Raw genomic sequence first — 25,097 nt, 5'->3', positions numbered from 1 at the left:
CGGGGGACGGCAGAGGCCCGGGTTTCGGGGTGAGACCGGGCCGGGTCCAGGTGCTGCCCACAACGCCCCGGGGCGTCTGCCCGCGTTGGTCCGGCTCCAGCTTCCCTGGCAGCCCCCGTGTCTGTGTCCGGGCGGGATGGTCACCTCGTCTTACAGACAGGGGAACCAAGGCTTGGGGGTTCCAGCAGAAGGGACCACAGGCCAGGCCCGGGTGGGGCCCCGTGGGCACAGCTGATGGTGACCACTCCCTCTGATGGTAACCCCGTGGGCAGGGCCTCGCAGAGACCGTGGATGACACGCCTCCAGTCTGGGCGGCCCAGGGACCTTCCGGCACTGACCGCCAGCCACCTGCAGGGCCCGAGGGACACCCAGACCCCCGGCCTGAAGCCTGCCGCAGTCCAGGCCACCCAGCTGATGACCGGCCAGAGAGGAAGGGGCAGCTGAGGCCAGGCCTCTGACCCCCAGCCGCCCGGCCCACCGGGAGCTCGTCTGGCCAAGAGGAAGTTTCTGAGACCCCCCGTTTCCTGAACCTCAGGGCGGGCAGGGCTGGGGCCGCCCACTTCCCTCCAGAGCCCCCAGCCCTGCCCTCAATGCCTCCAAGCCGGCCTGAAGGCCCCGCACCTCTAGCTTCCTGGGGCGGAGGCGGGCAGGGTGGCCCGGCGACTTGCCCTGATCTGGGGTCAGCAGGGGCAGGAAACCCCTTTGGACAGGGCGTGAGGGTCCTGGGCAGAGAGAGAGAGAGGGCTGGGCCAAGCTGCCTTCCCCCCGGGTGAGGCTGCCCACAGGGCAGGGTCGTGACCTTTTCCTTCGTGCCCTCGAGACCCAGGCAGGCCCACTGTTTCAGGGCCAGCCCAGTGAGTGCCAGGCGGGCCGACCTCCACCGTGTCCAGGGAGATGGTCTGAAGCAGCGGGCAGCCCCCGGGGCCGGGCCAGGGACCGCCGAGGTCAGAGCCGCCCCGGGAGGCAGGCTGAGTGGCAGCAGGTGGTGCCAGAGCTGGGGTGCTCAGGCCCGTGGGCTGGGGAATCTGGTCTGTTCCCGCTGGGTCTGGGGCAGGAAGTGGGGCCCTGGGCTCCAGCGTGGATGGGGTGGGCTCCGCGGGGCCGTTTCCTCCTCAGGAACATCCTGCCAGGCAGGCGGCAGGAGGGAGGATGGCTCAGTCCGGGCGGCAGGAAGGGCCCGGGGCTGGGCGTCCCCTCGGGCGGGGCCCTGGGGGGTCCAGGCAGAGAATGGCCTCGTGGCCAGCTGAGCCCTGGATCTGGGAGGCGGGCCGGGCTTCCCCCAGCCAGGAGTGGCCAGAGAGCCCGTGGGCAGCAGCGGAGCCCGGGCAGGCAGCCCAGCCTGCTGCCCTGCTCCGGGCCCCGGGTGGGGGTCGGCAGCCCGCCCTCCACTGCCCCCCGTCCACGGCCTAAATATAACCCGGGCCGGCGCCTGCCCGGGAATAGAGACCTCCGTCAGCCCCCAGCAGGTGCTGGTGGGGAGAAGGTCAGCGTGACGGGCGGGGTGCCCGGTGGGCGGGCTGCCCGAGGTGGGTCATGTGAGTGTCCGGTGGTGAGGCTGTGGCGGGGCGGCGTGTCCTCCTGGGACAGCTGGGTGCCCGGCCTGTGCTGCCTGGGGCTGGCCGGCCACTGCCCTCTCCCGTGCCCCACAGCCGAGGTACAGGCCCCAGGAAGGCTGGGGCACCCCCTGGCATGTGGATGACGGCCCAGCACACGGGGCTCTGCCCCTGGGGCCTGGCACCTTCTGGCCCCACATGGTGACAGACCGCCCGCCCGGCCGCGCGTGGTTGCTCGGAGCCTGCAGGGTTCCCATGCCCTCCACCCTGGGCCCACCCGTGTGTCTGCCCACTTCCCCCAACTCCTCCAGGCTCTTCTGAGCTGGACCCCTCTGGACCTCACCCCCTGCCTCAGCCTCGAGCTGTTCCAGACGGCCGGGGGGGGTCCTGGCCCCACGCCCGGGGGTCAGGGCTCCCAGGGAGGCAGGGGCCTGGTCCATGGCCGGAGCCCAACCCCAGAGTCCACGGTGCGCCCCCCACCTCTCCGCTGCCCTCCCCAGCCCCTCAGGACGTCCTGGGCCCCAGGCCCTGCCCCGGCCGGTCCCGAGCCCAGCACCACATCCCTGCGCCGGGCAAGCTCCGGACCCCCTGGAGCTGGTGGAAGGGGGCCCATCAGGGGCTCAGCATTCTGCATTCCCAGGGGTGACTCGTCCACCCTGACCCTCGGGGTCCCAGGAGGGCAGGACCCAGCCCCACGGCCAGACCTGCGCTGGTGGCTGGACACGCTGGAGGTGAGGCTGCGCCCGGCCCTGCTTGTTTATTCTGCATCTCGTTTTTCTGGTTTGGAGCCTGGGAGCCCAGGCAGGGTCGGGGGCCTGGGGACAGGGAGGTAGGGAAGGAGGGGGGCCCCGCAGCCAAGCAGCGAGGGAAAGGGTGGGCCCGGGGGCAGAGCCACCCCCGAGCCCCGCCCACCTCGCCCTCCCCGTCTGCGCCCACGTCACCTGCAGACGGCCACCGCGTGGGCATCCCCGGGCTCAGCCCGCCCCCCTCCCCGTCCGCGCCCACCCCCGTCCACCCACTGGCCTGAGTGCACGCTGCACAGAGGCCCTGGACCCCGTCTCCAGGGGGCTTCCGGGTCACGGGGTCAGGAGAACCGGCAGGTTGCAGAAAGCAGGCGCTTGGGTCTTGGTCCCTCGGGGACGGCAGGCAGGGGGCAGTGCCTCAGGGCCCTGGAGTGTGGAGCTACCACTGGGGGCCTCCCACCCACACGGCATCCGAGGGCTCCTAGGGGCTCCTGGAGCGGTGGTGGGCACCGGCTCTGACCATCCGGAGCCAGTGGCTTCCAGGGAGGGGCTGGCCTGTGGGCTTCAGCCCTGGTGGGCACAGCCCCCCAGCCACAGCCTGGTGGGGCCGTCAGGCAGGGTCTGCCCACTGGGCCTGGTAAGAAGTGGGAGCCCTGAACAGCTGGCGACCCTTCTTCCAGGCAGCCCAACCAGATCTCCTCAGCACTCAGGACACCGGGGCTCATCACCGCGGACTTTGCACCTCAGGGCCAGCGTAGCCAAAGCAGGCGGCGTATGTCTGCCCGCACAGCTGGGGCCTGGGCCTGGCAGTGGGGGCCGCCTGACAGGGTGGGGAGGGGGTGGGGAGGGGGTGGGGCCCGGCCCGGGGGTGCTTCTGTGCCCGATGGGTCCCTGGGCGTAGGGTTGGGGGTGTGGCCGAGCCCCACCCGCTGGGACCAGACCAGGGATTCAGCACAGGTGCCTGGAAGGCTGGGGGCCCAGCTGTACCAGCGCCCCGAGCACGTCTTAGAGCCGGGGCCCTTAACACCTGTCCTCCCTAGCAGGGCCCAAGCCCTCCACCCTGCAGTGTCCCACCCCCGCCCCTGGGCACTCCAGGCACTGGGGACTCGGGAAGAAGACGGCCCCTCTGAGCTCAGAGGGCCTGGGGCCTGGACCCCTCAGCATCCAGGCCCTGGGGGGCCCCTTCTTGTGCTGAGGTTAAGAAGAAAGGGATTGACTTGCCCACATCCCTCGCGTTGCAAGGCAGGTTCTTTAACCAGCAGGCCCCCGGGGAAGCCCCGGCTGCTCCCCCCACCCGCCCCGGATGCCCTGTTCTCGTGCCTGCAACCCAGGCCGGCACGGCCATCCATCCCAGATCTCCCCGCCCCGCAGGCCACGAAGCCTGGGGTTCCTCAAGCCCTGGGCTCTATCCAGGGGTCAGAGCAGCCCATGGACCCGCCACCCTGACGGCAAGCAGGCAGGGCAGACCGCGGGCACCCCCCACTCCCAGGTCAGGAGATGCTAGTCCTTGGGGATCCGGAGCTTCTGGCAGGCCTCGCAAGGCTCCAGAGGCCAGCGAGAGGGGCCAGCAGGCTGGGGGCCCATACCAGCCCCCCATGTCCTGAAGCTGCCCTGACTCTGGCCCCTCAAGGGGGCTCCAGGCTCAGTGACCCCCATCACTGGGAGCTGTGGCCCGGGGGGCTAAGGTTGGCTTGTGGGCGGGGGTGACCTCTGAGGCCGCTCCCCCTCCACGAGGCCCGGGCGGGCGCCTCAGCTCAGCTTGGGTTCCAGAAACATTTGCTTTAAGTCTTAAAATATCAGGTTCCCGCATCACGGGATTCCCTGGGGGCCACCGGGCAGGCAGGAGGGACTGAGGAGTGAGAGGATCCCCCCACATCCCCCAGGCCTCACCCCAGCAGCCTCTCTGTCAGGCCCTCGGCCGAAGCCAGCCGAGCACTGGGGGTCGGCCTTCTGGGGGGAGGGCCTGCGGGGGAAGCCCCCAGGGTGCCCACAGCAAACCCCGCCTCTCTGGGCTCCTCTACGCTTCAGAACCCTTCCCTGGGGGAAGTGTGGGTCCTGGCAGCCCCACAGTCCCCTCGAGGGCAAACTCCCTGCAGCAGGGCCCCAGGAAGGGTGCAGCCAAGGACGGGCCAGATGGGGAGAGGGGCCCGGGAACCAGCCTCGTCCTCTGGGCCGCGGAGCCTGACCCGCCTCAGGGCCGGGCGGGAGGAGCCCTGGACAGAAGGTGGCGTCAGGTGAGTGCTGGGCCCACATCCGGGTGGCTCTCAGGGACAGGGGCGCTCGCTTGGGGTCCTGAAGGATGAGTAGGAGAGTTCTGGGCTGGGCCTGGTTCTGGTTGTCGGGCTCCCCGCACAGAAGGATCAGACTGGGGGGTCTGGGCTGGGGCTGGGCTGGTGGGGCTGGACGCAGGCAGCGGGTGACTCGGGCGTTCAGGTGAGCCAGGCTCCAGGGCCCGGCAGGCGCAGGGGACAGGAGAGTCCTCCTGGGTGACTGCAGCAGAGTAAAGGTGGCTGCCTCTCCTGCCGCAGCCCCAGGGACCACCGCCTGAGGAAGGCTCAGGCCCCATAGCCCGCCCGCCCAGCCCGCCCCCGGCAGACCACCGGCCTCGGCCCAGGGGACCCGCCTCGGCACAGAGCGGGAATTGGAGCCAGGCAGCAACAGCTGGGCCCACTCGAGCATCCCCCGGGGCCCCCGCCTCCATTCCCAGGCCCCCATCCCAGCCTGTTCCCAGGCTGCACCCCACCCCCCAGAACCCTGCTCAGGACCTGGGCGGCCTAGGCTGCGGGAGGACCACCAGCTGGGACCTCTTGCCTACCCCCTGGCGACCTGGGCACAGACCCGCCCTTGGGCCAGAGAGTACTCCTGGGGCAGCGGGTGACGAACTGCCACCCGCCCTCCCGACCTGCCCCGTCCCTGCCACAGCCCCAGGCTCAGCCTCCCCGCGGGCACACAGCCCGCTGGGACCCGCGGCAGGCCCGGGGGGCGTGGCAGGTGGCAGGGCGCAGTGCAGGCAGAGGCCCCCAGCCCTCTCAGGCAGGCCTGTGCAGGTGCAGACAGACGCCGTTTTGGTGGCTGCGGGGGGGCGCCTGCCTCTGCCTGCCTCCCCGGGAGCGGGTCTCGGGGACCCCACGTCTCTGTCCTCACCCCCACCGCCACCCATGGTCTGGGCGCCCACTACCATGGTGAAGGCCCCACCGCGTCCCCCCAGAGGACTGGCTGCGGCCACTCGGGCAGGCAGTGCCTCCCAGAAGGGCCGGCTCTACCCTCTGGATGCCTGGCTGCCTATCTGTTAGCAGGGCCTCCTGTACCCGGGCCGGGCCAAGCCTCCCATTTTACAGATGGAGAAACTGAGGCTGTGCAGAACTGCAAGCTGGAGGAGTCCCGTGGACGTTAGGCAGAGCTGCCAAGGGAGGCGGACAGATGGGGGAGGGGGAGGGATTGGAAGGGACCAGGGCTCGATGCCCAGATCCTCGCTGCCCGCGTGGTTCTGCCTCAGGGCAGGGCCAGAGGAAGCGGCTCCCCCTACAACCCCGGGAACCGAGTCAGTGGGTAGTTACCGCCTGGAGAGGATGAGGAGGTCGTTGGTGCCCCTGAAACCCAAGCCGGCACCAGCTCTGGGAATGGACGTCTGACCCCTTTGCAGCCCCCAGGGCCCCGGAGAAAATCCTGGAGGCCAAGTTAATACCAAGACCAATTTTTATTTCAACAAAGTTAATTCTCAACAATGTGATACTGAGGGAGCGGGGTTTCACTGCCTGGGGGAGGGGGCTGGAGTCCTGGTGCAGCAACACCCCCTCCCCCCTCCGGCCCCTCTCCCTGGAGGCCCCTCCCCCAGCCACCCCCTCCCCCAGCACAGGCTTGGCCACCCTGAGGACACAGCTCCTGGGGACAAAGGGGTCCAGGCTGCATGTCCAGGGTGAAGGTGGACCCCCAACTCTGCTCCTGGGCCTGGAGTGCCCTCCCCACACCCCACCCCTGGCCCCTGAGATGGTGGGGGGGACCCCCAAGCCCACCCTGGTCCCACTGAGGATGGGGCCCCACCCTGTCTGTGACCCGGGCCACCCAGCAGCCCGGGTCCCTGGGCAGCACCAACCGAGCAGACTGTGACCACGCGGGCGGCCGCTTCCAAGGGCCTGGGCTGGGACAGGGTACTCCCGGGGGGCGAGCAGACCCCCCACCCATCTCTGCCCACTTCCAGGCACCCAGAGAGAAGCGGAAGGGCGGGGCGAGGGCGGAGGGGCTCGCTGACCTTGCTGCCCCAGCCGAGCCTGGGGCTGGACCCGGAAGCCGCCGTGCAGGGATAATCGATGGTCTGGGGGCTCGAGAGGCTTGGCAGGCCTGTCAGAAACCCCTCCTGACGAGGGCCACATGCACTGCCTGCGGGCTCCACCGGCCCCCACAGACCCCTCCGCCGCCCTCTGCCCGGTGCCCACAGCTCTGCATCCGCAGAGGGGACAGCCTGCTCGGGGTGCAGCCTCCCTACAGCACCAGCCGGTGCCCAGTGGGCAGCAAGGCCGCCCCGTGGGGCCCTGCGCCGGAGGGGCGGAGTCTGCAGAGGCTGCCCATGAAGCCCGGCTTCCCCTGGAGGGCAGTGCCCGAGGGCAGGGATGGGCCAAAATCAAACCAGATGGGCTGGGGGCCCCGAGGGGCAGGCGGGCCATTCGTCACCGTTATCTGCCCGGCCGCCAAATCACAAACACATTTTTAAGTGAAGGACTGGCTGCCACCGGCCTGTGGGCCTTGATGCCGCCCAGCTGTGGCCACTCTGCGTGGGGGTGGGGGTGGGGGTGGGGGAGGGGTGGACGGGTGTGGGGGCAGCGGGTGGCCTGCGGCAGGAGAGATGGGCACCTCCGCCGTGCCCACGCACTGCCCTGCCTGCAGGCTGAGCCCACGCCAAGCCCCCACGTCCACGTGACGCCTCCCCTGCTCGGAGCTAGGGTGCAGGGCCCGGGGCACCCCTGCTCTGCCCGGGGCACCCCTCCGCCTGCCTTCTCCCCAGAGCCTTGGCATCAGAGACTCAATGTCTGGTCCACATGCCGTGGGCCAGGGCTGCTGGGGGGACAGAGGCACCTTCTCTATGGGGCTGGGGGCTCCGGGGCCACTCCAGGGGGGCAGTGGCCAAGATGGGCAGAGGCGGGGTGTGAGCTGGCACCGTCACGAGCCCCCTGAGTGTCCCCGCGAAACCAGCCTCACTCTCGCTGTGGCCTGACTGTGTGCTCGGCCCACAGGTGAGGGGGTGGGGGTGAGGGGCTGGGGCGGGACTGTGCCATGCCTGTCCGTCCCTGGGAGCTGAAGGCAGGTCCTGCCCGGCACCCTGGACCCCCGGGCCGGCCCACAGGGGTGGGGGGCGCCGCGAGAAATGGCCTGTGACGAGGTGGGCGTCCCAGGCGGGAAAGCAAACAGTGTCAGCGGCTAATGAGCGGGAACCGGCCTGGGGCCGAGGCCCGGGGGGGCCGCCACCATCGCTCATCCTGACAGGCGGGCGGGCGGGGCGGGGGGCTGGGGGCCGGGGCGGCGAGCACGAGAGCCCACAGAAGGTCCCCTGGAGGCCCGGCCCGCACGCAGACGACGGATGGACGGACAGACGGACAGCCCCCCTCCCCTCCCCCACGACAGCCCGAGGGGGCCCGGCTCCCGTGATCTCCGCCAGCCCGCAAACTGGGGAGCACAGAAGGACTGTCCGGGGTGGGAGGGGGCTGCACCGGGACCCCCGCGCCCTGTGCCGCCCCGGGCCTCTGTTTCCCCATCTTTACTGGGGGCAGGAGGAGGGGGGTCCCGTGGGGTTCCCGCCCTCCCCGAGAGTCCTCCCTGCCCGCTGCGCCTCCCACCGGCCTGGCAGCAGTGGGCCAAGTCCACGGCCAAGGGAGTGGCCCCTCCGTCCTGCCCGGGTCACTGCTAGGAGACTGAAGTGGGCACTTTAGCAGCCCGCGACCCAGCCCATGCCCGGCAGAGCCCATCCGCCCTGGGCACTGCAGGTCTCCTGAGCGGCTGGGCCTGGGGGCGCTCCTGAACCCCACGGCCCCCGGAGGTGGCCGCCCGTGCGGTGTCCAGGCCCCTGTCCCACCTCGGCCGGGAGGGACGGGCAGCCATAAATTCACACCACCGGCCGCCCGCGGGATAAATGTGTCATCGGCCGCACGATTTACGAGCACAGCCCTGGCCCGCGAGGCAGGGAAAACAAGCCTGTGTACACACAGACGGGCGGGTGGGGAGGGGCAGCGGCCGAGGGCATGCGGGGGCACAGCCAGCGGCGGGACGTGCGCCCACAGGAGGCGTGAGGACCGTCCTGCCCCCCACATGCGCTCCCTCGTGGGGAGGTGGCCGCCGGGCTCTGTGCCCTCAAGGCAGGTCTTGGCCGCGGGGCCACGGCCGCTGCACACAGAGGCAGAGGCAGGGTGGACCAGGAGGACGCAGGGCGCCCGGGGGCTGGGAGATGAACGGGGCTGGGCTGGGTTGCCTCTGTCCCACCAGGCCCACCTGCTCCAGTGTCTCGGAGGCCTGGGGGCAGCACGACACACCCTGGACACTGGTGCTCAGGGAGTTGAGGGAAACCATGTAGGAAGACCCTTCACAGTCCTGCCACCACGCCAGAGATGGCCGTGCCCGCCGCCCTTGCCCACAGGGCCCTGGGGGGTAGGCCAGGCTCCAGGCCCACCGGCACCAACCTCAGTTACCTGCTGGGACCGTTGCAGGTTCAGCCACCGCAGCCGGAGACACAGACGGGCCCAGGGAGACCCAGGGGCACTCAGAGGGGACGCAGGGGGCCCGGAGCACGTGGGGAGGATGCCGTGGGCTCCTGACGGCATCACTGCTGACAGACCAGGCCTCAGGCACGTCGCGCAGAAGGCTGCCTGCGGTGTCCACAGCCCCCACTGTCTACAGACGATGCCACCCCTCCTGACAGCTTCGCCGCGGAGGCTCGGGAGTGCGGCCTGGGAGAGTCTGGTACCAGTAGACCCTCAGCCCAGGGAGAGGGACTGACGGATGACCCAGACGTCACAGTGTCTGAGCCATGTCACCCCAAGTAAAGAGAGGCAGCCCTGAGCCCCTCAAAGACGTTCCCACACCAGGGACCCACAGAGAAGAGACCTGCAGAGCAGGTTGAGACCCTGCACAGCAGAATCTGACACACTAGGGACCCCACACAGTAGGACTGCACATGGTAGGGCTGCACAGTAGGACCACGCACAGTAGGGACACGCACAGCAGGATCCGACACGGTGGGACCGCACACAGTAGGGCCCCACACGGTAGGACTGCACACAGTAGGGCCATACACAGCATTTAGCACCAGCAGACCCAGAGCCCCGACACACAGGTGGTCCTGCTTTCCTCACACAGAGGCGCACGGCCCCGCCGGGGTGACATCTCTCGGCGGTGGCGTCGCAGGCCCCACATGCTCCAGGTCTGTCACGGGCGCCCCTCCGGTGGGCACGGGGCACGGGCGGGCATGCTGGGACAGGCGGCTCTCAGGGCCCTGTCCCCAGCCCCGCCCAGACAGAAGCCGGTCCTCAGGACCTGCAGACGGGTTGGAATTCTTCAAGAGCATCTTTAAACAAACAAAGCCCAGAGAAAAGCAAACGCCCCAACACAAACCACATCAAAATAGATGTCTGCGTAGACGCACCGTCTCTTGCGGGGGCCCACAGAGGCCAAGGGGGCACGACTGCCCGGGTGACGTGTACGCTGCCGGGACCCCCAGCCCCAGGCTGCAGCCCCCTCTCAGGGTGGGCATGCCAGGCCAGGCCACACTGGGCGGGAGACGGAGCACCATGGGAACCCTTTACCTCCCCTGGGGTCTGCATCCCCGCTCCCTGGGGAAGCCAGCAGGCAAAGCTTGGGGGAGCCCCTCCAGCCCCCCACCTGTGAAGGTCCCCATGGGCCTGGGACACTGGCACGAGGCACAGACAGCAGCGCCTCGGCAGCCAGGGGGACTGGTCCCCGCTGGGCGGAGGTCCGAGGACCAAGGTGCTGCAGCCCAGCCTGCACCATGCTGCTGGCGGCCTCCGGGCAGGGGTGCCCACGAGTGGGAACGTGCGCGAGAATGAATGAGGGGGAGGCCCTCCCCTCCTCCCCCAAGCTGAGACCAGGGCACCTGGCACCCCCACACTCTCCTCTGGACCGAGACCCTCCCTGTCCCCGCCTCCATACACTGGCTTGGGGCTCAGGGGGCTGGTTCTGAGCATCCAGGGGACCATCTGCGTGACAAGGCCCAGGCCAGCCCCCGGGACACTCGGGGCCTGTCTCAGGCACAGAATTCCCAGAGCGCCAAAGGTATTTTGAGACAAGGAAGCCCCCATCCCCATGCCCATCCCTTTGAGACAAGCCAGGGAAGGTGTCATGGTGGACGTCTGCAGGCTTACCTGTGACCAGGTGGCCTTATCTCTGCCGCCTGTGCCCGGTGGGGCATCTGAAGGACAGATGCCCAGGGCGGGCACTGCCAAGATCAGGCTCTGGTTCCCCCTGCAGGTCCCAGGAGCATCCTGACCCCAGAGGGTGCTCACACCTGTGGCGGGGCCCACCTGGCCCGTCTCTCAGCACTCTTTGTCTTGCTGGCCCTCAGCAGCTGGCGCGCAGGGACAGGAAACCCAGATGGAGGGAGGGACAGACAGCATTTCCCCTGGGGCAGAGGGGACCCCTGGAGGCTGTGCTGGGGAGGCCGCTGACCCCCAGTTCCTGCGGGCCAGCCAGGGGTCTCCTGGTGCAACAGGATGTCTCCCTGCAGACATTTCCTGTCTGCAGACAGAGACGATGAGGGCAGTGAGGCTGTAGCCAGCACCGGGTGTACACGGTGCCGGGTGTAGACGGCACCGGGTGTACACAGCCCTGCTGTAGCCAGCACCGGGTGTAGACAGCCCCAGTGTAGACAGCACTGGGTGTAGACAGCACCAGTGTACACGGCCCTGGTGTAGACAGCACCAGATACATACAGGCCCAGTGTAGATAGCACCGGGTATAGACAGCCCAGGGCTGGTGACTGTATTGCAGAGAGCTGGGTGGGGGAATCTGCCAAGGACAATTCAAGGACAGAGGGACACAGCCAGGGCTGGGCCCAGTCACCAGGGCCAGGGACCCCACAGACCCCCTCAGCCTGGGGGGTGCTGGCAAGAGCCCCCCACTGATTTACAGCCGCCCCTGGGAGGGAGCTGTGGCTGCGGAAGCCTTGTTCTTGCCCCTCCTCCCCCTCGTTGGGGGTCAGCAGGCTGGGGTGCGCGGTTCTCAGCTGGTTTCCAGATGGGCCGGTGGAGAGGTGTCTGGAGGGGCGCCCAGGGTGGGGGGTCGGTAAAGGGACCCTGCTTTGTCTCTGCGGTCGGTCGTCTCACGGCTCTAGGCCCGTCTCTGTCACACGGAGCCCCCTTCCCGACGACCGCCCCGGTGGGGGGCTGGGCTCTGGTGATTTATCACCCGCTGCCTGTCCTCCATCGGAAACGCCGGGGGTGGGCGCAGACGGTGCGCTGAGCTATGGGCCCCCAGGGCCCCGCCACCCACACCAATGTTGTTGCTCCGTCTGGGCGGCGGGCCCACCCCCAGCACGACCAGGGCCTGGCCCCCAGCCCTTCCCGGGGCCTCGTCCGCGGGACCCTCGGAGCTCGCGCCCAGCGGGCGGCGGGTCCCTCCGCAGGCTGGAGGGCCGCGGGGACCGCGCTCCGCCGCCGGCCTGGTCGAGAGGTGCCCCTATCCGTGGGCACCCGGCGGGCGGCGAAGCCAGCCTTTTACGGTCCCCTCCGCACGCCCCCGCAGCCCCCGCCTGCGGGCGCACACAGCAGGGACTCAGTAAGTGCTCACCGAGCCAAAGAGCGGCGGACGGCCGCGCCGCGGGCTCACTGGGCTGAGTCCCGGGCCACTGCCGCCGGCGGAAGAAGCCCCTTATCTTCCCGCAACCACGACCGATGTGTGTGGGGGGCGCCCTCGCCCTGCCCCGCCCCCACCGGAGCGCCCTGCGGACCCTGAGGCCGCCCAGTCCTGCTCTGCGTCCCGCGCCCCTCCATCCCCCCGCACCCCTCCATTCCCCCCGCAACCCCTCCATCCCCCGCGCCCCTTCATCCCCCGCGCCCCTCCAATCCCCCGCGCCCCTCCATCCCTCGCGCCCCTCCAATCCCCCGCGCCCCTCCATCCCCCCGCGCCCCTCCAATCCCCCGCGCCCCTCCATCCCCCCGCAACCTCTCCATCCCCCGCGCCCCTGGGCTCCTGCGCCCCGCGCCGTCCTCCGCCCAGTGTGCCCCGCGGGGGCCATTCGGCGGGTCGCGAGCGCCCTCTGCTGCCGGGCTGAGGCCGCGCTCCGGGGAGGACCGGCCGTGGCATCTGCCCTTTTCAGGGACGAAAACACCGAGGTTCCGCGCGCTTCTCAGGGCTGTGTCCGGCTGGGCCGCCGCGTGGCCTCGCAGGGACTCAGCGCTCTAGGCACCCCCTCGGTCGTCCTCCAGTCGCCAGGATGTGGCTTGAGCGTCGGGGCGGCCCGGGGTGGTGCGCCACGTGTCTGGGCAGAGTAGGCCAGGATGCAGGGCAGGGAGGCCTTGGATACTCTGGAAAGAGTGGCAGCAGGAAGCTCGTGCCTGCCCCGGGAAGAGCCCGGCCTTGCTCTGAGGCTGCCCACCACCCCAAGAAACTGGGGACCAGTGTGGTCAGAGGACTGGAGCTGCAGGGCAAAGGGGCCCGTAATTGCCCACCTGGGGGCTGCAGGCATGAGGGGCCAGCAGGGCTGTTCCCATCTGGATGGAGTCTGAGCCCTGGGGGGACCAACCTGTCAGTGGGGAAGGCACCCTGGGGCAGGGTATCCTCCCTGAGACGGAGAAAGGGACACAGAGGCCCGGGGCTGGCAGAGGGGCTGTGCTCCCCCCATGCTCTGGGCTGGTCAGGGCCCCCAGCTGGGACCGCGCCCCTTCGCCACACCCCAGAGGCTGAGGCCCCAGGGTCTGTGTGTGGAGTGTCAGCTCAGGGTAAGGGCCGGCAGCCCTTGGTGGTCAGTACCATGGCCGGAGCCCCTAGAAATCACGGGGAATTGGCAGGAGGGCAGGGCGAGCCTGGAGTAACCACGAGGTTCTGCTGCCCTGTTGTCTGAGGGGGAAGTTCTTCCTCGGATCTGACCACACCATGATGCTGGCCTTTTCCTCTGTCAGAAGATCCAGGCTTCCGCAGCCCCCGGCCCCCGGGACCACCACACCCACCCCCTCAACAGGACACTGGCTGGGAAGCTGGGCTCCTGCTCACCACTGGTCACTCCCAGCTCCTGCTGGGACCTGTCCCATAGCCCAGGGAGGCCTCCCTGTCTTAGCTTGAGGTCACCTAGGAGCCCCCAGGCCCCTTTCTCTGGGCCCTGCATTTGCCCCACAGAGGCCTCAGCGAGGAGGAGAGGGGATCCCTGGGGCCTGGTCTCAGCTCTGCTCCCAGGGCAGCTACGGAGAAAGCTCTGGGGCCCAACAGGGAGAACCCGCCCCCCTCAGAGTCGGGTTTCTTGCTGTGGAAAGAAGGGGTGACACCCCATCCCTGCACTGCAATGGGGCTGAGTTTAGGGGGTGGCTTGTGTACCTTGCACGATGACTATTACCTCTGACCCCCACCAGGGCTCCGGGCCACTCCCTGGGGGGCAGGGGGCATTTCTTTGTGCAGAAGGGGCCGCTATCCCAGATCTGGTGATAAGCCTGGATGGACAGCGGACAGTCAGCTGCAGCCCACAATGGGCCGGATGCCACGCACCTGCCCACAAAGGAGGGGATGGCTCCCACCTCACGTCCCGCCGGCAGCCCCGAGATAGCATCGGCCCGGCCGGAGGGCCATCCGTCTTGTCCCACAAAGGCTGAGACAAAGACCGTGTCAGTGGCAGCCTCCCCGACCGGGTCAGTGGGGCCAGGGGCCTTCCTGGGCCTGGGAGCCGGGGCTCAGGCCCCAGGCTCCTCATCAGCGGCCTACATTGTTCACAGGGCCAGACAGGTGGGGGCCACACCTAGAGCGGAAGTGGGGAAAGCATCGCTGTCTCTCTGGGGCCGCCAGGTCCAGCTTAGCAGCCTGAGCCACGCTGGGGCACATACTCAGGATTTTCCAGGCCCTGGTGGCTCGGCCTGGATCCAGGGCTGGGATGGGGGAGACCAGGGCCTGAGAAGCAGTCAGGGGTGCTTTCCTGCAGGAGGTGGCAGCCAGGTGGAGGACACGATTCAGAGACCCTGCAACCCCCTGTGCCTCCTCACTCCTGCAGGGAGCTTCTGTGGACCCCAGCTCACAAGGCTCACCCTGTCCTTACCTGCTCTCCAGATCTTCTCACTCAAATGCCCAGGAAGGTCCTGCTGGGGCCCCTGACTGCCCTCACCATCCCTGGTCCAAAGCACTCCTGATGCTTTGGGGAGCCTCACACCCTGAACCATCCTTGGAGCCACCTGGCAGACCCGCCCTGGCAGCCAGAAACCTCCACTCCAAGCACGTGCTTTCGGCACATGCTCCGCCCGTGGGGCTCCTACTGTCCCCACACTGTCCTCACCCCCACCCCCCCCAGGTGGGCACTGTCCTTCCAGCCCTTCCACACCTCCCCACTTGAACTTTGGGGAGAGTCGGGGGGTGGGGGGCAAGTTCGCTCACTGCCCCCACCCCATGTTCCCCGACCAGGAGGTGATATGGAGGTGTATGAACTGCCATGTGGGAACTCCTCCCTCCTCGGAGCTCTTTCTGGGTTTGGGAAGGGGATTCCGCGGCACACGGTGAAGATCGGTCGGGTGGGGAGCAGGGTTTATTGGCAGCGTAGACAGCGTGGGCGGGGGGGGGGGTCCTCGGTCCAAGTCCAGGCATGGGTGCGTGTGGCCAGCGGCGGCGCAGCAGTCGGGCCCCTGCGCGGGGCCGCCGGGGAGGCAGGTCTGGGAGATCTTGAGGACGGGGGAGGGGGCCCAGCCGCACGGTTCAGCGCCAGTCGCTCGGCTCGGGGGTCGCGCGCTCGGCGGCCAGCGGCTCGCTCAGCGGCCTCCGGCGCGTGGCGCGGGCGCGCAGGCTCCGCAGGCGGCACAGCAGCAGCGCCAGCAGCAGCGCGTGCAACAGCCCGAGGACCAGCAGCAGGAGCTGCGCCGCCAGCGCCCCGCGGCAGAGCGCACCGGGCGCGCAGGTGGCGCGCAGCTCGTCCTCCGCCAGGTAGGGTAGCAGGCGGCCCCGCAGCGCGGGGGGCGCGGCGCAGCGCAGGTCGCGGTAGGGCTCGCGCTCTGGCCGGCCGGCCAGCCAGGCCCGCAGCGGCACCAGGTGGCAGTCGCAGCGCCAAGGGTTGGCGCCCAGGTGCGCGGCGCGCAGCACCGGCAGCGCGTCCAGCAGCCCGGGCGGCAGCGCCGTCAAGTTGTTGCCGGTCAGCACCAGCTCGGTCGTGTCCGGCGGGAAGACGGCCGGCAGCGAGGCCCACGTCAGCCCGCGGCGCCCGCAGTCCACGCGCGTACCCGCGCAGCGACACGGGGCGGGACAGCCCGCGGCCGAGCGGCCCGGCGGCGCGAGCAGCAGAAGCAGCAGGCTCAGCGCCCCGCGCAGCCCTGGAAGGGAAGCGCCGCGGTGAGCCCGGCCCGCGGGGTCCCGGGCGGCATCGCCACCGCCCGCGAGCCTTTCCACCCGCCCGCCGGCTGGAAGGGTCCTCCGGGTCTGGCCCGAACTGCTCTGACTGCAGCCCAGAGGATTGAGAGCCTCCCTGCCAGATGTCCTCGGGGAGCGCGCGGCCTGGGCAGACCCTAGACTCACCGAAGCCCATGGCGAGAGGTCGGCGACCGGGCGAGCTCTGGAGCTCCGGGCGGTGGTCGCAGGACCGGGCGATAAGGCCTCCCCACCCCTCCCCTCCCCGGCCCTGGTGCGCCTGCCGAACCGACCACAACGCGGCCACCCCGCCAGAAATAACCCAGAGGTCGAGCCGCCAGCACAGATAGAGCGCTATCGCCAGGTTGCCGGCCGACCGAGCTTCCGGCCCCTCGCTCCCGGGGCGCACAGACCATGCGGACACCCTCTTCGACGTTCACCAACATTGTTCTCCTGTCACCAGGACAGGGTGCAGCATTCACAACAGAACACACTGGAGAATGGGGCTCGGGGCCAGGGATCATGCGGGTGGAGGGACGGGGACCAGGGACTCAGGAACCCAGAGCGACAGTGCTGCTGGGCAGAGCGGGCCTCCCGCCCCTGATGGGCAAAGGGTGGGCCAGGGGCGGGGGAAGCCAGTTTGCCGACCACCCGCTGCTACTGGAGCCCCCCCCCCCTCCCCCGCCCGGGACCAGGCCAGGCTATGGGGGAGGGTCGCGGGCATTTACTGCGAAGCCCAGCCACATTACGGTCGCCTGCAGCCAGCTGACCTCCTTAGGTCGGGAGGGAGCCTAATCACTTCCGCTCCCAACCTGTGCACAGAGGTGCCTGGTGAGTGGGGTAAGGGGTAAGAAGGACCCACGGGGGCCCAAAGGGAGGCTCCGGAGTCGGGAAACAGGCCAGGGTCCCGGGGATCGGCCCCCCACCCCCACTCTGCCTCGGCTCTCCCGCCCATGAAAATGGGGCCTGGAGTCAATTCAGTGACCTTCCGGTTGGGGGCAGACCTCACAAGTGACCACCCAACTTAGATCCAGCGCCCCAAAGCCAGAGAGGTCTGGATGTGGGGGGGGCCAACGTCCACGCCCCTGGGAAGCAGATACAAACGAGGGGAGGGGTCGATGCTGAGAATAAATTAGGGTTGGCTGGGGGCTGTGACCCAGCGTCTCTGAGAACAGGAGGGAAAAAAAACCAGGTCTGGGCCACTCTGGGGTTGGGGGTCGCGCCCGGGCCTATGGGCGATCCAGATGAATCCGGCGTCGAGTCCAGGCCCGTCGGGGTCCGGGGGTGGGAAGGGCCAGCCCGGAAGCCGGCAGTATAGTTATGGCACGTGGGGCTGCGGCGGGGTCACTGGTCCTGCATCTGCTGCTTCATTTTCTGCAGCATCTCTTGCATCCGCCTTAGCTGGGGGCGGGGCAGGAGCGGCAGGGGGCGGTGTGAGCGAGCGGTGGGCGGGGCCTGCCCCCCCAGCCCAGCCTGGCTCCGCCCCACCCCGCCCACCCAGCCTGGCTCCGCCCCCCACTCCCCGCCCACCTCCTCATCTTTCATCCTGATGAGCTTTTCAGTCTCAGCGTCGGGCGTGGGCAGTGGCAGGATGGGTATGGGGCTCTCCATGCGGCTGTCCTGCGTCAGCTTGCTGCAGGGTGGACACCGGGGACAAGGCTGCTGGGGGCCGGGCTGACCCTCGCCACCAGCACGGCCCTGCGACTCCCGCACCTCCAGGCGGGGACTGGGGGGCGGGCGGGGCGGGGGCGCGCACCTGGTCATCTGCTGGATGCAGTGCGCGCGGTAGTTCTCGTAGTGCACATCGCAGGTCACGTCCTTGAGGTCATGCATGTGCGTGCGGATTAGCATGTTGCGAAGCTTCACGAAGTCGCAGTGCGCCTGGTTCTCCACTGCGGGCAGGGGTGGCCGGTGAGTGGGCCACCGGCCCACGGGAGCCTTCCCACCCAAAGGCTGTGCCCCAGGCCTGGACTCACCCTCCACGATCCCCCAGGGGTACAGACGCCCCCGGACCCGCTGCCCCTTGGCCTCCACCACCGTGTTGCTGCCGATGACAGCGAAGGGTGCGCTCTCCTGGGGGGGGGGGTGGGGGCAGGTGCAAGGGCTCATGCCCAGTTAGCATAGGTGTGAGGTCCACAGTACAAGAGGGGCGTGGGCACGCCTCCAGTGTCCCCAACAATAACCTCTCCCCAAAGAGATCCTGTTATTCCCACCTTGGGCCTCTCTGTTGCCAGCTGAAGCCAGAGCTGGTGCCGCTTACATGGAGAGCTTTTGCCAGGCTGTGCCCAATCAGATGTACCCTCCCCGCCTGGCACCCTCCCCCTCCTTCCCCAGAGCAGAGCCTGTGCCGGCTGTTAGTGATACCCCTGCTGACTTTGGGGTGAAGGGCCCACCCTGGTCCTGGCCTAGTGGCCACTTGTCCCCAGCTTGGCTTCTCCATCACCACTCAAAGCCACCTCCCTCCCCCAGAGCTCAGGACTCTGTGAGTCGGGGCATGCACAGGCCTGGGGTACGAGAAGGGGGCTGAGCGCAGGGCCAGGGTGGGGCCTGGCCAATGACTGTGCCCTCATATTCTGGCAAGCACTCCATGACCCATGAACCACACGGGACCCAAACCACACTGGCCAGCTGGGACCTGAGCCACCCCCAGCTAAGACTCTACAGCCTGGATGAAAGTCTCACGCCACCCCCCCCAGCCCCGCCCCCCGCCCCAGGTCAGACCAGGGCCCTAGCGCTCCTCTAGACCCGCTGTAGCGTGGCCTCTGGGGTCCCCCAAGCGCTGCAGGCTCACCTTCAGTTCCCGGTCCTGCTGCTTGAAGTCTTCATCCTCGTCCGAGTCGCACTCAGGAAACTGGTACACGTGGATCCCAAACTTGTCGATCTCTTCCCGGATCTGCAGCCAGCGAGGACTGTCAGGGGAGGGGCCGGCAGCCTCAGTCCCCTCTGAGCCCCGCGCAGACCCCCCAGGCCTGCAGGCTCACCCGCTCTTTCAGCTTCCGGATCTCCCCTGGGACGAGACAGTCGGCCTTGGCGATGAGGGGCACGATGTTCACCTTCTCGTGCAGGGCCTTCATGAAGCCCACGTCCACCGGCCGCAGCCTGTGAGGGGCCGGGGTGAGGGGCTTGAGGGGTGGGGTGGCGGGAGGGGGTGCCTGAGGAACGGGCGGGCCAGGCCCCCTGGCCCGGGCAGCCACCTACCCGTGCCCGAAAGGGGAGATGAAGTACAAGCAGCAGTGCACCCGGTTGTCCTGGATGTTCTTGCGGTTGAGGCCGCTCTCGTCCCGGAAGTACTGCTCGAACTGCTGGTCCACATAGTCGGTGATGGGCTTCCAGCTGGGGGCAGGGGGCACGTGAGGCCAGCCGGGCTGGGAGCCGGAGGCTAGGCCAGCCCAGGCAAGCCTTCCTCACCACTCAGAGTTGTTGACGGCGTCCCCGAAGCCCGGTGTGTCCACGATGGTGAGCTTCAGCTTCACCCCCTTCTCTTCAATGTCCACCGTATGCTTTAGGATCTCAACCGTCTGGCTGATGCGTTCTGGGGCAGGGATGGTTTAGAGTGGCCTCTGCAGCCCTGACTCCTACGCCCGGGCACCCCAGACACTCCCAGGTTACGTGGCCTGGTGGTGGTCTGGACCCACGCTTCAGGGACAGAGGATCGGGGCTGGACCTGGAAGGAGCCCTTGAAAGGCTCACCCAGCAGGGGGTGTGGGGCCCACTCACCCTCGGCACTCAGCAGTTTCCGCTCCTTGTACAGGTCGGTCAGGAAGAGGCTGTGGACCAGTGTGGACTTCCCCAGGCCTGACTCCCCTGCCCACAGATGCAGTGGGGAGGTCAGGTCCCAGGCCCCAGACAGAGCATGGCTGCCCGTGCCCCTGCCCGCCCTGGGGCCTGGGCCACTCACCGGCCACCATGAGCGTGAAGTCGAAGCCCTTCTTCACAGACTTGCGGTGCACCTGGTTGGGCAGCGTGGCGAAGCCCACGTACTGCTTGTCGACGTCCTGGCGGGGGTGGGGCAGGTCAGGGGCACGCTCCTGTTCCTGGAGCAGCCCCGGCCCCTGCCCCTACCGGGCTCAGGCCAGGGGGGCAGCAGGGCAGGGTCCCCCGGGAGAGTGGCATCTCAGTGGCAGCAGCAGGCGAGGGTCTGTGGGCAAAGGCCCCCCCTGAGGTGGGAGGCAGGTGGGCCTGGAGGGTGGTGGTGCCCTCAAGGGCTTCACAGACGCCAAGTCAGTGCCTGGAGCAGGGGCAACAGGCACATCCAGCGAGGCCAGTGTCCTTGGGTGGGGGGCAGAGGGCACCAGGACCCGGACCCCTCAGACGTGCCCAAGGACCTCCGAAGCTGGAGAAGCCCCCACCTCAATACTCACCCCTCCGCGAAAGTAGAGGGTGGGAGGCCCCATCTGGCCCCGATCCAGCCGCGGGGGCGGCTGGCGGCAGCGACTGCGGGGCTGCGGCTATTTATAGACAGCAGCCCCCGGCCTCCCTGTGGCCCCGTGCACAGCCCAGGACCCCAGGACCCTGCGGCCCCCGTCATATCCCCAGTCCGGGCACCGGGGTGGGCGCGCGCTGACCCACTTTCCGCGCCCCACTCCACACACACCTTGAGCCGCCTCTGGGCCTGGGTCCGCGGCGACAGCAGCGGCTCCACCAGGCGGTCCTGGGGTGCTGCCAGCGAGTCCATCCCCGCCAGCCTGGGACCGTGCGGGCCACGCTGGGGCCCAGAGGGTCAGGCCCGCCCGCCGCCAGGCGTGTTCTCGCCCCCGGGGCGCACGGACGCAGGCACCGGGGCCCAGGGCGGGGCAGTGCTCACGCGATGCGCGACCCCGAGGTCCCCCTCGAGCCGCGGGTCCGGCCCCAGACGGCCAGCCCCGGGCACAAGTGGGTCCCTGCGCCGGACGGGAGCGCGCGGTCTCCGGGAGACAGTCGCCTGGAAATGAGGCCGCGCGGGCGGAGCCATCGGAGCGGAGGAGGGCAGGGCCCAGCTCGGCAGGCAGGCGGCTGCGCGCGGAGCGGCGCGGCTCGGGCCGTCAGCCCCGCGACTGCACGGCGGGGGCTGGTCCACGGCGGGTCCGCGCCGCCGCGCCCGCCGCCAGAGGGAGCCCCATCCACGCGCTCCAGCCCGGCCCCCCGAAACTCCCCACAGACGCACCCCTCCCTGCGCGCCCCGCCCCCCGCATGTGTCCGGAGAATGTTTACCGCCGCGGCCGCCGAGACCAGCGGGGAACCTGCGAGGGCAGAGACCCGCTCCCCACCCAGGCCCGCGTCGGGCGGCAGGGGGCGGTCAGAGCCCTAGATGCCGCCCCCCATCCCCTCTGCAAACGCGGAAGCTGTGGCCCGTGCGTAGCTCCCCAAACCCGCCGGCCAGCCCTGCTGGCCAGACAGCTACTGCCAGCCGAGGGGGGCTGATGGAGCGGACCCCTTCCCGGGGGGCACTCTGTCTTAGCTTCCACCCTGCCCTCACCCCCCAGGATTGGGCAATAGGGGGCCTGGGGGGCTCTGGCTAGCTCCGCCCTCTCGCCTGTGAGCCCCCAAACCCAGCCTCTCCCCAACCCCACAGGCCCCCACCGGAGTCTGAATAGGCCAGACCAATGGGAAGGAGCTGAGCATCCAAAGAGGTGGACCCGCTGTGAACTCCGTCAGTAGGGCTGGGAGGCCCCCACACCCCCACCCACCCTCCCTTCCTAGCTCCCTGCTTAAGAAGCCTCTGTACCCCCGTCCAGGCCGGAGCTGCTGCCATGGGGCCTGGAGGCCTCTGGCACCTGGGGAGGAGGGGTGGGTCCACTTCTGGGAACAGGAGCGCCTTTCATCCAAGAGGATGGGGGGGGGGGTGGTGCACAGGCCACAGCCCGGCCCCCCGCCCTGGCTCCAAGAAAGCACCCGCCACGTGGACCTGTGGGGGGCCTCAGGGCTGAGTATCCCCCAGCCTCCAACCCCAGGCGCCACCTTAGACATGGCTGCTAGGACCAGCTCCTGCCGGGTGGATAAGCTGATGTCTCGGGCCTAGGGCACCTCCGAGGACAGAGCGGGCCTGGCCTCATCTCCCCACACCCTGGGGCCTGAAGGGTGCACTGCCCAGACGGCCTCGGTTTGCCCGCTGGTAAGGCACAGCCTCGGGAGGCCCGGGACCAGGGACAAGCCCAGCCCCTGCCAGCCCAGCCCGCGTCCCACCTCACCTGCACAGGGCTGGGGATTCCCTGGGGGTCCCCAAGCAGAGGGCCCTGCCGCCCGCTTTGTCTGGTCCTCAGACACTGCTGAGGACTCCTGGAGCCGCAGACGTGCCGCGCCCACCTCCTCCCCACCGCCTGGTGCCTGACGCTCTCGAGGCGTTTTCATTCTTAGAATCTCCCCGTCAGCTCTGGGAACAGGAGCCAGAGCCAGTGGAGCCACCACTTTCGCTGAGAGGGGGTGCAGTGGGGGAGGGCACAGGGGACCACCAGAGCCCCCCACCCAGTGCCTAAGGTGGTGGGCACGGAGGGGTCCATAGAGTCCCCCTCTTTCCTGGAGGGGCAACAGGCTGAGGCTCAGAACACCAACAATGGAACAGTGAAGACCCACGGGGAGCCTGCCCCAAACGCCTGGCTCCTGGCCCCGATCCCGGGGGGAAGCTACACCCCACCCACATCACGGCCTCTGACTCGTGCCCCAGGGGCAGGCATGGGTGAGGCCGGTCCTAGCTGAGCTCCAGGTGGGGCAGACACCGGCCTAGCGGGGCTGGAGCCCCAGCAGAGGACCCCAAGCGTCTGCAGGCCCTGGAGCAGGGGGGCTGGTCTCCCGGGGCTTCCCCTGTCTCTCCCTGAACAATGGCAGGCTGGCGGGCTGGCCCTGCATCTCCTGCATTGTTCGATCCGCAGCACGGGCAGGCAGCTCCCGGCCCCGGCTCCCCGGGGAGCCCCTCGCTGGCAGGGTGAGGATGAGAGGCCCCTCCCCACAAGCCTCGCCCAGCCCAGGGCACAGCCCTCGACTTCCAGCCCCAGCCCCACCTGCCAGGCTGCTCCGCCCGCCTGCTGCACCTGGGCCAATACTGCGGGGTTCCACCCAGGGTGTGAACCCCCATCCCTGACGAGGGTTGCCAAGGCCACCCTGGTGCCTGAGTCGGCCTTCCTGTTCTGCCCAAAACACGGCTGCGCTTGAGCAGAGAGACCTCAGCCAGTGGGGCTGCCCCAGGGCCCCAAGCTCCCCAGATGCGCCCCTCTCCATTGGGTCACCTCGATATTTAAACCTGACCTCAGCCAGGTTAGCAGTGGGTGTCCAGGTGGCCTCCTGTCCAGCCCTGTGCACTTGGAGGGTGGGGGTCCAGGCCGGCCCTTGGGTGAACCACTTTGTACCCCCTAGGTCTGAAGATCCGTGCTGGGCAGGGGGATGACTCAGACCAGGCCCTGGAGGCTCCCAGTCTGGGGAAGAGGCACCAGGTCAGCCCACTCACATCGCTCAGTGGGAAGAAGATGCAGAGAAGCTGGGTGGGGTGGCCCGAGCAGCCGCCCACCCTCTCTGTGTGGGGCCGCTCTGGGACGGCCCTGGCTGCTGGACACAGACCCCTCCCCCCGCCCCTGGCCTTCCATGACCAGGGGCTCCCTCAGGACCCCCAGCACGCGGTCTCGGGCCAGTTCAACAAGGAGAGGCCGGCGCTGGACCAGTGGGAGGGGGCACCCGGCCCATCCCCCATCGGGGAGGGGCCCACGCCGCGCAAGCCAGGGTCAGGATCCAGGACCCCGGCACGGCGCCGCCTCCGCCCGGCAGCACCCGGGCTGACGATCGGCTATCGCGACAGGGCGGGATGACGGCGGGCGGGGGCGGGGTCGCGCCGGGGCGCCGCGGGTTGTTGGCACAATGGGTGACTGCGGGCCGAGTGAGCGGCGGCGCACGCGTACCTGCTTGTCCTCTGCGGGTGCGGGTCGGGTCGGGGGTCGGGTCGGGGTCCAGGGCCGGCCGGCGGGCGGGAGAGAGACCGAGACACGCGATGAGAGGCGCGCGGGCGGCGGGGACAAAGGCGCGCGCGCGCGCGGGCGGGCGGGCGCCGGGCTCACCTGGGGTCGCCAGCTTGCTCTTGTACCGCAGGCCTGTGCTCATGGTGGCCGCCGGGGGGACGTGCGCGCGGGCGGGGCGGCGACGAGCCGAGGCCAAGGCCGGGCTGCGGGGTGACCGGCCCCTCCGCGCCGCCGCCCGCCCCGCCCGCGCGCCCGCCAGCCAATCGGCGCCCGCCGCGCCCACGCGCGACCCGGCGCGGCCGGCGGGGGCGGGGACCCGGGCGCCCCACCGCCCCGCGCCCGCGGCCTGGGGCGACGCCCTCCCTTCCCGCCGGCCGGGCGCCGGGGCACCCGAGACCCGCACTGCGCCCGGCCCCCGTGACCGCGGTCGCTGTCCACCCCGCCTCCTCCCTGCCCAGGGCCCCCGGCCCCCCAACACCGTCCCTGCCCGATCCCCGGCCCCTTACCCAGACCCCGGCTCTGACTCCTCCCCCCTCATGGGACCCCCGTCCACACCTGACCTCTGATCATCCTTGGTGTGCCCCCCGTGAAGCCCGCCCCAGAGGCTCGGGCCGCATGCATGCTCCTCCACCGCGCTGGCCTGGCAGGCTCTGCCCAGCTGAGGTCAGGGCATGCCCCCCCCAACTCATCAGGATGGATGCCAGGGGCTTTGGCCTGCAGAGCCCCACTCCTAGCCCTGTCCGGGCAGAAAGCCTGATGCCTGGCGCGAGGCCAGCCCGGCTCCTCTCCGGCAGCTGCTGGTGGCTGTACCTGGCTCTGCGAGTGCACACACCTGGGCAGCCGGTCCGCCCCAGTTCTGGGATCCTTGGTAAGGGGTGAGGGTGAGCTGCCACCCCAGTGCCCTGTGCTCTGCACACCCGCAGGTGGACCCGCTGAGACCACCCTGAGAAGGGGCCCCCGGGCGCTGTGAAGGCGGGCCAGGGTCTGCACCCTACGTAGGCTGAGGTCTCCCCAGGCGGGGTGCCTCCTGTCTCTTTCGGTCACTGCCACACTCCTAGCGACACTCCCAGGTGCCCTCAGCCTGGACCCCCCCCGGGAGCGCCCCCCCAGGAGGCACGTCTGGGGCTCTCAGTCCCTCAGGGAGGGACGTCAGGCCTGTGGTCAGCAGCCCCCCAGGTGAGGGCCCCTCCACAGGCAGGAAGCCCCATCCTGTCCCACCCTCCTGCGCCCTTGGGCCCTCTGCTGGCCTGTGGGCTCTGCCATCTCTGAGCGCCGGCGCTGGGCAGACTGTGTCCCCTCTCAGTGTGAAAGTCAGGGGGGCAGTACCTTCACTGCTGCCCGCTGGTCGGGGTCCCCTC

General features: G+C 69.6%; 2 protein-coding genes across 3 annotated transcripts; both read right to left on the bottom strand.

Annotated features, from left to right (window-relative positions):
- Window positions 1-14,978: 14,978 nt before the first annotated feature.
- GP1BB (glycoprotein Ib platelet subunit beta) lies at window positions 14,979-16,160 on the bottom strand. Its single transcript, XM_070770054.1, has 2 exons — window positions 15,989-16,160; window positions 14,979-15,786 (listed from the first exon to the last, which is right to left on the bottom strand). The coding sequence occupies exons 1-2, from the start codon at window positions 15,996-15,998 to the stop codon at window positions 15,179-15,181; spliced, it is 618 nt and encodes a 205-aa protein (XP_070626155.1). The 5' UTR covers window positions 15,999-16,160; the 3' UTR covers window positions 14,979-15,178.
- Window positions 16,161-16,248: 88 nt separating this feature from the next.
- SEPTIN5 (septin 5) lies at window positions 16,249-23,963 on the bottom strand. Of its 2 annotated transcripts, XM_070770053.1 has the most exons (12): window positions 23,839-23,963; window positions 23,683-23,693; window positions 19,719-19,815; window positions 19,538-19,624; window positions 19,229-19,352; window positions 19,019-19,153; window positions 18,802-18,919; window positions 18,612-18,713; window positions 17,797-17,893; window positions 17,577-17,712; window positions 17,351-17,453; window positions 16,249-17,221 (listed from the first exon to the last, which is right to left on the bottom strand). In XM_070770053.1, the coding sequence occupies exons 1-12, from the start codon at window positions 23,879-23,881 to the stop codon at window positions 17,165-17,167; spliced, it is 1,110 nt and encodes a 369-aa protein (XP_070626154.1). In that variant the 5' UTR covers window positions 23,882-23,963; the 3' UTR covers window positions 16,249-17,164. The 2 variants fall into 2 exon arrangements, with proteins under 2 accessions (XP_070626154.1, XP_070626153.1); XM_070770052.1 differs by lacking the exons at window positions 23,683-23,693; window positions 23,839-23,963 and adding an exon at window positions 20,415-20,868.
- Window positions 23,964-25,097: the final 1,134 nt, after the last annotated feature.

The sequence above is a fragment of the Bos indicus genome, chromosome 17, assembly GCF_029378745.1.
Source record: "Bos indicus isolate NIAB-ARS_2022 breed Sahiwal x Tharparkar chromosome 17, NIAB-ARS_B.indTharparkar_mat_pri_1.0, whole genome shotgun sequence".
Classification (NCBI taxonomy): Eukaryota; Metazoa; Chordata; class Mammalia; order Artiodactyla; family Bovidae; genus Bos; species Bos indicus.
This window is presented reverse-complemented; position numbering and strand designations above follow the sequence as displayed.

What these genes read in the sequence shown, in the direction of transcription:
- SEPTIN5 (XM_070770052.1), bottom strand. Translation starts at nt 20,495, where the DNA reads ATGGACTCGCTGGCAGCACCCCAGGACCGCCTGGTGGAGCCGCTGCTG. An exon ending in AGGCCCAGAGGCGGCTCAAG is followed by an intron (nt 19,816 to 20,414) that starts GTGTGTGTGGAG and finishes CACCCCCGCCAG; the next exon opens with GACGTCGACAAGCAGTACGT. An exon ending in CCCCTGGGGGATCGTGGAGG is followed by an intron (nt 17,713 to 17,796) that starts GTGAGTCCAGGC and finishes CCCTGCCCGCAG; the next exon opens with TGGAGAACCAGGCGCACTGC.